This window comes from Anneissia japonica, unplaced genomic scaffold (assembly GCF_011630105.1).
Source record: "Anneissia japonica isolate Jap-2015-1 unplaced genomic scaffold, ASM1163010v1 scaffold3180_len207689_cov159, whole genome shotgun sequence".
NCBI lineage: Eukaryota > Metazoa > Echinodermata > Crinoidea > Comatulida > Comatulidae > Anneissia > Anneissia japonica.
The window spans coordinates 99594-110620 of NW_022741082.1; the positions used below are offsets into that span (position 1 = coordinate 99594).

At 37.6% G+C, this 11027-nt stretch overlaps 1 protein-coding gene across 1 annotated transcript; it reads left to right on the forward strand.

The window, feature by feature from the left end:
* The first annotated feature begins 3851 nt into the window (after positions 1-3851).
* On the forward strand, positions 3852-7268 carry LOC117118563. Its single transcript, XM_033263177.1, has one exon. It carries the CDS (start codon positions 5046-5048, stop codon positions 6531-6533), a length of 1488 nt encoding a protein of 495 aa, XP_033119068.1. The 5' UTR covers positions 3852-5045; the 3' UTR covers positions 6534-7268.
* The last annotated feature ends 3759 nt before the right edge of the window (positions 7269-11027 follow it).

An 11027-nucleotide genomic window follows, 5' to 3' on the forward strand; every position in this document is an offset into this window, starting at 1 on the left:
GTACAGGCTCTTGCTGAGTATCTCTTGTTGATGTTCCAATATCAAGGATAATAGTGCCTTTTATATTGAACCTCCTGATGCCGTGTGATTGAACCTCCCGTACCGTGTGATACGTTCAATTGAACCATCCATGCAGGCTTGAGTTAGGAAAGTTCTATCTTGCTCAGTCGGGCCTTCGACAGCTAACCCGAAGGAAAAATAACCCCGTGTTGTTAAGGACGTTTAAATGAGAACATCGGGGCAATGTGAACATAAAATAAAATGAATTGTTGAATTGACAGTGCGAACACATACAGAAAATAAAAGTCATCGTCATCACCATATTCATCGAGATCTTTACCATCATCATCTTCACCATCATCACCTACATCATCATCATCATCATCATCATCATCACCATCATCATCACCATGAGCATCACCATTATCATCGCCACTCACAGACTTAAAATTTGAATATAATTTTCTTTTTATCTCCATTTTTTTTATTTGACAAATTTAGGATACCCCTCCCCCCCCCCGCCCCCCCCCGCCCACCTTTAATCCACCACTGGATATTATATAATTGATATAGGCCCTATGTCCTACAGTTGATGTCAGGGACAAATTATGTTAGATACCCCCTATGGTAGGGGCCCCTAGGCGTTACGCCACTGTATAACAAGCATTTCAACAACTTTCAGGCATCATCTTTATTTATGAAATTGCATTGTGGTCGAAACGTGGTGGACCAACCCCTTAATCCCCCCCCCCCTCCATGATCTGCGCCCATGTCCGCACTGGACCTAAAGTTACCATTGCCTTTTGAATAGGCCTATTGTTTTTAATAACTAGTACTACTAATTAGCCCCGTATATGACTCATCAGGTCACGGACAATTATACCGATGTTATTCCTATCATGTTTTAATTAGGCCTTGTCATACTCGGTACTCCTAATTAGACGAAAAACAACAAACTGATTCCTAACATTGTCATAAATAACCCCAATCGATGACAGCATTGTGCTTATACGTTTATGTCAAAATCAAAATTTGTCATCTTGTTTTTTTTTTGTTTTTTTTTGCGGCTGAGCGTCACGGCCTCATAAGTGCGCAAATAGCCGAATGTTAGTAACAAATTAATGTTATTTCCTGTGAATTATTTGGTGAACTTGTAAACGTATTCAGGGACATGAAGTGAAAACCATCGTCATTTAATCAAGTGTTAACAAAACTATCGATCAAGCTGTAAGCCTCTATTAATTGCATTTTCTTCATGTCGGTGTCATTTCCGGATCCGATTGTTATCCTTCTTTGCTTTGTTGCTTTCCGTTTTCAGGAGGTCGTTACCAGATGTACTACACTGCGTATTATTGTCACAAAATCCATCAATCATTCTCGTATTTTCGAAAACCGCTCATGAATGTTAAACATGAGTGACATCGCATGGAAACATGAATACACTAGCCTATGTTTTTGTATTCTTCGAGAATTAAAATTAATCTACAAATAATTAATTATAATTTCAACTAATAATTAATAAAATACAACTTATATTTTAGCATTGTAACAATAGGTCTATTTTCATGTGAAAGCCAACAACTTATTTCTACTTACTGACTGTTGTAGAGTTATATATTGTTTATATGAACGAGAAAATACAAAGTTATTGTGATTTTTTTTTTTAATTGTTTTTCTCATTTTTTTCAAGTCACGTTATATCCTTAAATCAACACATGTGGTGGATTACCGGTATATCTTTTATTGTCATAAGAACTATCATAGGTCTATGAAATAACATTACAATATATATGCTCTGATCATTTTCATTGATTTTCTCCAATTGGCTAGGAGAATTCAATTTTTAAAATTGTTTAATTTTGTGCTTGATAATTTCTTTTAGTTTTTTTTTATGTTGTTTGCGTCAGGAAAACATGATTTGTTTGCCCACCTGACGTGTTACCGTACTGAATAGTCAGTAGGCTTACGTCCCAAAATGCGAAGTGATTCGGGTGGGAATCGAACCCACGATCTCCAGTTAGTTTATTTTATAGAGGAATATTTTCCACAGGTCATTCTAATAATAAGTGATAATGTTCAGGCCAGGTGTCTCAATATGGGCACCATATCTTGTGTACCCTGTTAGCTCATAACTATGTCCCATTTGAGGGCTGGCGGTCTCTGTGATTTTTATGTTTATATCTATATATATAGTAGGCCTGTTTACATTGTGCCAAGTGTCTAATAAGTAAATACGAATCCGCTATAAAGAGCAAACACACACGGGTACTTGAAATCACTGACATGCAATTGAAACAGTACCGGCGTACTTATTATTTTTTCAATATTTCATTTCATGCCTCCGTTCATGTTCTGTGATAGCATTCCTTCAGTCCATTCATCATAATAAGCCTAGTATGTACAGTATTATGAAACGTATCGTGTAGGTATTTCACTGACATTGTAGGCCGAGTATGATTGGCGTAACTATGCGGCTAGAACGTTCTTCAAATCCCATATGAGCCATTCCTTTCGTCTTCAGTCGGATGTTTGCCAATGCTACATTTTTCAAATAATGCGTTGATGATAAGTTATCGTTTAGGCCTACACATGAGTAAATATGGTGACGATGCTTCAATGTCAGTCAGTAGAAGAAACTTCTAAATAATATTTCTTTTCACTTTTGTTATTTGGTCTACTTAAATTAATATTCTGTTTAATGATATAATTGAGGCGAGTGTGTATACTTAAACCAAAACAAGGCCATGGAAACCTCGCTAGGGGTGAGCGTGAATTTACGTTTTATTTATTGGCCACATCAGACCCAAAACTCAGTAAACCTGACTTGAACTTTGTTCAGACCTTATAGGACCTATTTTATATTCCAGCAAACGCTAAGTGGGGCTACAAACAAGCCGGTATTGACACGTTCAGCCTGTAAATATCACGCCCGAGTCTTGATGCTGATGACAGAATTTAATTTGTTTCAATATAAGACATTAGTCACACTACACATGAACATTAACTCCTACCACTGCCGCCCTTCGCTCATAAAAAAACACCACTTTACTATTCATTTCAACGTTCTTAGCTTTATGTTGCCATGGCAACGAAATTAGACACGCGATATTATTAGATCACTAGTGGGAAAATATACATTTACATATTAATGGAGGACATCATGTCTTATGAAAATAATTAAAATGTATGATACAGGCTACCATGCATCGTAGTTCATTGTGCTGTAGGAGATGGCGGGCCGGGTAAATTTTACTTTGAACTTTTGACGTTTATTGGACAGTTAGACTTGACAATTAAATGTATCAAGTAAATGTCTCAATTTATATAAGTCTAAAAGCTTTGAAATGCACACCATGCCCTTGAGGCTAGTTGTCAAATTTACTACAAGCGACTCAGTGTTTATTATGTACATAGTAACCAATGACGACAGGCGCTCGTCCTAACAAAACTCACGCTTTGATTATGGGACCACAAGTTGAGAACCTCTAGCGGACACACCCGGAGGTGTCTTACATTAATGGAGGACATTATGTCTTATGACAATAATTAAAATGTATGATACAGGCTACCATGCATCGTAGTTCATTGTGCTGTAGGAGATGGCGGGCCGGGTAAATTTTACTTTGAACTTTTGACGTTTATTGGACAGTTAGACTTGACAATTAAATGTATCAAGTAAATGTCTCAATTTATATAAGTCTAAAAGCTTTGAAATGCACACCATGCCCTTGAGGCTAGTTGTCAAATTTACTACAAGCGACTCAGTGTTTATTATGTACATAGTAACCAATGACGACAGGCGCTCGTCCTAACAAAACTCACGCTTTGATTATGGGACCACAAGTTGAGAACCTCTAGCGGACACACCCGGAGGTGTCGGTGCATTGGATCTGAAACGCACAATGCTCGCTTTTCACTGAACTGACACCATAAAAACCAACGCCTTTAAAGTCTTAGAATTAATCCATCACTATTTCGTTCATAAAATATTTGGGTTGTGTCGCAGATAAAAGAACTGGTTATGCCGATGAAGCGTTACTTCTTAAAGGTAGGCTACCTTTTATTCGGATACTTGAAGTATTGTACAGTACTGTTTTGTTGAATTAAGCAAATAACCCCAGAGGCACTGATTGGATCGCAACAGTAGGTGGGTACAAACAATACCATTCGGAGCATACAAGATAAGGCACCATTGTTAAATCATATTGGACAGGACATGTTTGTAAATACTTCTCAGATTGTGTTGTTAATCTACAAGATAGCAACCAGTTCAACTGTCAATAACAAAAAAAAATTGTGAGTGGATCCATTTCTCTTTTGACAATCGAACTCGAAAATTTGAACAGATGAAATCAAGAAGGTAATGTGGACGTCTCAAAAAAAGGAACGCCGGCACATCAGCCAAGTAAATTTTTCATTAGCTGCCGAAAATTATGTCATTCATTCGCTTAATTTAACATGGAAACGTTACTACAGCAACCACGTCGACCTGACCTTAGCATGACACTTACTTCATATTGAACCAGTTTCAAGATACACCTATTGCCAAGGGACAGATCGACGCGCCGTATTGAACGCGATTTAATCGTCCAAAAAATTAAATGATGGATTCAAAGTTTTTTTTTCTGTTCAATTAAAATCGATTTCGTTGCATTATGACGTCATAACGCCCATTAATAAATATAAATACGTTTGTCAGATGTTTAATTTACACTTGACCTGAATATAGGCCTTTTCCGAGTTGAGATATCTGCTGTCTGTAGGCCTGCGTATTGTATTGTGAACGACCGAGCCGTGACGGAAACACTGCGTTTAATTTCTACAGAAAACCAGGGAATTTAATGGTCTAGACTGGAGTAAATCAGCTATTCACGTAACCTTTCACAAACAATTTCATGTTAAACAATATTTATGACCGGGACTGGCGATGACGTCGTGGAGTGCGTGCAAAACTGTCGTTACCATGGATTTGTTTTGAGCCGTTGACGACTGTTGCAAAGAAAGTAGGACTTTTATCGGTGTATTTTAGCGTTTTATAGTCAGCCATGACTAACAGGTTGTTTGATGCTGTAGCGTCCATTCGCTATCGCCAAATAGAAATACTTCTTCAGTGTGGAGTTGATATAAACAGTAAAAATCATGAAGGTAAAACTGTACTTATGATAGCATGTGATATACAAGATGACAAGAAACGGTATAAAATGTTCCGCTATTTAGTACACAAGGGATCGGACGAATTTGAAACAGATCAGGAAGGGGTAAGCGTCTTTCAGCACGCATGTCGAGCCGGGAGGACAAAGATACTAAAGAGGATGATGAAGGAAAAGGGCCTACGGTTTGTTCATTTATCATGGAAGGACAATCACAACCGCTGTGCATTGTTTCATGCCGTATTGTGCGGTAAAATAGATATTGTCCGAAGGATACTTATAGCCATGAAAAATCAGGGAATTTCGATTGATCAGGTTGACGCAGATGGTAACACATCTTTGATTCTTGCATACAAGCGAAAATTTCCTAAAATAGCGGAACTGTTACTTAACGAAGGGAATGCAAACCCAAGAATATGTGACCGAGAGCGTCACCTTAGTGCCGCCGAATGGGCCGAGGTTTGTGACAATGAACTAGATGAGGAAAAGAAAATCAAAAGTGAAAAACACCGTGAGAAAAACATGATTTTTCCTAGAATAGATCATGTGGTATTTAGACGTAAACAGGCAAAGAAAAGACAAAATTACATGTATCGGTTACCATTAATGGATGATAATATCACTGAAAATAGCCTCGATTCCTATCGAGGTAATGCGCATATCCAAAGGTATCCACTTAGCAAGTCTTGGGCAGGAATCCAAAGCCAAACACAAACATCAGAAAGTGCAGTGTATTCGCACGTGACAAGAGGCAATCAGATGCAGTCTGACCACGGAAAGTCCATAGATTCTGCCATGGAGCTTCTTGAACTGGCATCAAGAGCTGGAGGTAAAAGACACTATGCAACGTCATTTGTTGGCAGTGAACTTGACACCACTAAATCATCAATGGATGATGGCAACATGATCTCTAGTATGATGGCAACTTATTCAATTCAAAACTCTCAGTCGTTTAGGAAGACAGTAAAACCACAACCAAAACCGATCCCGCGTGCGCCTACAAGAGACAAAAAGCGTGTCTCCACATTAGCCATTATTATGAACAGAGGAAGCAGGTCGTCACTGACGGGATCGCGGGGACGCAGGGGATCTCGTCCAACGTCTCGAGTCTCAGGTAAGGCTTCTAAAAGACAATCTAGGCCTGCTACTCGTCAAAAGAAAAATGGCCAACATTCGTCGAACAATCAAAGGAGATCCTCGACAGTTCAGGTGCAGAATGCAGATTTTCATAAACCATCAGCATCTGGCGACGTCAATTTCAGACGATCACTTGAACTAATACCTGAAGAAAACGCATCAAATAAAACACAGTCCAAGAAATCGCTAAGACACAGTCAGTTTCCGGATATAGGAATTCGCTTGGTGACACAAGGCGTGAGGTGATAACAATTTCGATTTAAGTTATTCTAAGTCACCAGTGCCATTCTGCTATTGTGTTTTTCATGGAATATATTACGCAGCATTACATGTTTAGACGAGCGCAGCAGTTATTATAATAAAACTCGAAAAATTATATTATTTTAATGCATTTGTTATCAAAGAGAATTTACCAAAATAACCCATAAGCAATTAATTTTCATTGTGTGCTCAAATAAGCATATATTGAGGAGTTATTATGTCGTCATTATAACTTTAATAGTATTAAAATCTAAACACTTCTAATTGTCATCATGCCTCTTCAAAATAATGATTGTTCGCTTTTATACAATTTATCAAAATATAGTTATTTGCTTACATAAGAAGACGTGATTTACTTTCCTTTGCTATGTTTTACTATCAATGTTTGACTATGTAGGGATAAAATGAATATAAATGTAATGGACTATGGAGCCTAGAAACGAATGGTATTTTACTGACACTGACATTAATTTTATTTAAAAAATATTCAAAAGTGAAAAATATCCATCTCGAGGAAGCTATAGTTTAAATGGATTATTCCTGAAGATAACCTACATCACAGTAGTAGGCCTGGCCTATATCTTATAATAATCATGAATTATTATGTAGACAGTTCCGGTGATGTATACAAATGTTAAGGGGTTTCAAGCAAGAAGTTCTGAAATAAAAAAAGGATTTTCAAGGTACGAGAAAGTTTTTCTTATTAAAAAAGAAAAATAGCATCTATTGGTATTATCATTATTTCTTTTTATAACTATTATCCTAATTAAACGAACGAAAATAGAAACGAAAAATTAAACAAATTCAAAGACAGATTTTAAGAACACTGATTTAGCCTGTTTGTTATTAACATTGCAAGGGCGGACCGTCTAAGTTAGAAAAGAAAAAATGATCGTCCAAAACCCCTTAGGTTATATTCGGGCGTCTACAACACAGAAATTTTGCGGGGGTATGGACCGAACCGAGGGTAATGCTATCTTAATCGGACCCACTTTCGCCCCCACTTTTCGGACATCTATGGATCCGCCCCTGCATTATATGTATGTATATGTTTATCATCTCTTGGCAACATACATATAGTGCCTTAGTTATTATATGTATATATGTATGCCTTGAGAGTGAGAGGTCATAGTTTCGAATCCCGTAAGAGGCATTTTATTACAATTTATTTATTTATAGGACAGCATTCGTTGAGAGCTATGCTATACGATGTACTATCATGTCCTTTATTCAAAAATGTATTTATCTTTCTTTAATGATTTATATATATAACAGTGTTAACGGCTATCTTGATTTTATATTATATGTTATACATATATATATATATATATATATATATATATATATATATAGGCCTATATATATAGGCCTATAGGCTACAATATTGCTTCCTCATTAAATATGATGCTTATCATTATTTATCCGTATGAAGTTGTAAAATCAAATGAATGCAAACTTTGCGTGAGGTATCATTCAACTGCAAACTTTGGTTTTACTGTATTGTCTTCAAGATCATTAGCTACAAGAGCACTCATATCTGTGTTTGTACTAAAGTAAAAACACTACTAAGGTTTAATGTGTTCACAGAATATATATACACAGTAGCCGTGCTGTCTCAAAACCTGTTCTATTTACTCATTAATGGAGCTAACATAATGCCGAACGCGTTGTTTGCTTGACAACGAAGAAGTACAATAACATCTCCATGTTTGTTTTATGATAACTATCGACTTTTAAAGTATTGTTATTGTGCATATGATTAAGCGTCGCCATTGCCACAGTACTTTGTTGTCGAGTTCATCCATTACGTGAGAATAATAACGAGTATAAATGAGATAAGTGTTAAATTTCATCCCGAACTTTATACTCTTGATCACGTGATCCGTCCTTAATAAATTTATGTTCAGTAAGGCCAGCTCTAAATGATAAGTGCAATTGCTGAATGTTTAAAAGCGATACCCTAGCATTAATCAATTTCTCATTATATATTTACACATAAAAACATCATCATTAATGTTCATCACTATAACACCGATAATGCACTTGGACAGGTTGTTATTATAGTTTCTAACATACATTACAGCATTTATATAGCGATATTTCTTTCATGAAGATCAGAGGGCTCAAAGCGTGGGCTATATTATATCTCTTCCAGTAACTTTATGGACCAGTAAGCCTGCATGACCCTTACTCGTCTCGAACGATGCACCGGATTCTTTATAGTGCACATGCAGGGGTGGCGCCAGGGCCCCCTGTCGGGTAGAGCTGCCCCCCCCCCGCCCCGTCGGGGAGAAAAAGCACAATTCGTCGGGGAGAAACAAAGATTATGTGTATTTTCTACATATTAGTAGACTCCAAAATCGATTAAATAAGCTTTTGAAACCGGACCCCTAAATTATCAAAATTTTCGGGGCTTTGCACCCTGGACCACTTTCGAAGCCTATTAATCGAAGCTCGACCATGCCCACTTTGCTTTCGTCGGGGAAACTGACCCTTCTTCGAAAACGGAACAGTAGAGAAAATCCGATCAGAATGACAAAATAAACTAAGCATCCACTGGAAGGAATCCCAACATCTGCAGACGGATCCGTTTCGGCCTTCCAGGCCTCATCAGTGCAGCTAGGGTATAGACCCAGACCAGCTTAGGTAGGGCCCAAACTAGTCCCACGACCACTAATGATTACAGAACCAAACCAAGGCAATATATATATATATATATATATATGTATAAGAGACAGATACCATAGCAAATCAAATCATATTATATCGTATCATTGTCCTTTTAAATGTTATACAATATATAAAAATTAAAATTCAATCCAGTTTTATTAGAGTAGGGCATATTGTTGTATAGGTTTCGTTTCATTGTAAACACAACAATCATGACATGGAATGACTTAAAGAATACTCATGCAGAAATCAGTGGCGGTTTCAATTTATCAAAATTATAAAAAGAAATATGGAGAAAAATTAAAATTAAGTGTGAGAGTGCTATTTCCGGCCAAGGTGCCATAATCATAAATGCTCTTACGTCAGCCCCAACCATGGTGAGGCTGAGGTGGGTAAACCCACTATAAGTGAAAATCCCTCAATGGGCCCCTCAATTTCAAATTCCTGGACCGAAGCAATTGGGTTTGACAGAAAATTTAAAAAAAAAACAAAAAAAAAAAACAATAAACAAAATTACGTTAAGATCTCAAGCAAGGTGAGAGGGAACTATTGAAATGGGTGTGTTTTTAGATGGGCTTTGAACTGCCTAAGCGAATCGCAAGACCTGAGAAAATTAGGCACACCATTCCAAAGTTTTGCAGCAATTTAAGAAAATGATGTCACCAATACGTTTATGATGGGTCGAACCAATTGGAAAGTTGGAAGAGATATCGTTAAGCGCACATGAGCACGTAGGCAACCATTACCCTTTGTCGATGTGTTGATGTCAGACGCAATATTACGTCCATGTCACGGTTGTTTCATATGGCTCGCTACATGTACAGCTGGGGCTTTCTTCGTGTCTGTTTTGTTCTTAGACATCTGTGCCTAGGAAACGTATGCTGCAGGTCCCCAATGCATGAATACGTCCACAAACACACGTCAGTTATCATTCTTATATTATATTAATATGATAACCAATGACATCTGGTATGATAACCAATGACGTACCCTGGATTTTCAAATAGTGCGGGACAATATCAGGGGGTGGTCCCCCGGACCGATTTTGGTCCGGACCAATTGGCGTGACAGACATCAGGAATTCCTGATGATGACATAATTAATGTCGAAATATTTAATCCCAACACGATGGCATGTATTTCAATACTTGGAGTATGTATTATACTTTCTTACCTGAGATTAATCAGTGGACCTTTCAGTTTTCTTACATTTCACCAATTTTAAGCTAAATATGAATAATCTGGACCCATTTTTCAAAAAGTGGACCCATTTTATGCATAAATTACGATAATTTGGACACATTTTTAAAAATGTGGAACCATTAGACAAATTGTGTGGGACAGTCCCAATTGTCCCAATAGCTGGCTGCGGCATTGATGATAACAACTCAATAGTAATGGGGTTTTTGCCCAAAGGGATGTATTATCGCACTGGATACCAATACGCCCCCAAAACACGTGCAAATCGCACGTGAATCGGGTATTGAACTCACGACCCCCAGAACTAGCCTTGTAGGCCTACTATAATAATTAAACAACGTTTAGGCAGGGGTTTAATTCGATCACCAGGGTACTGCAATGATCAAGGGCGTCGATCCGTGGTTGAAAGTAGGGGGAACGAAATTCAAAATAGGAAAGCCTTTGGGCTGCAGGTCCAAACCTTGGTTGGGGCCGGGGGGGCTGCCTAGGAAACTCCCGGAATCTCTGGCACCTATAGCCTTTTATAAGTCGTATCTAATTGATTTTAAGGGATGCAATTAACTTTTATTTCATAGTTACCAACTTAAGAAATTTTAAATGCGTGACTACA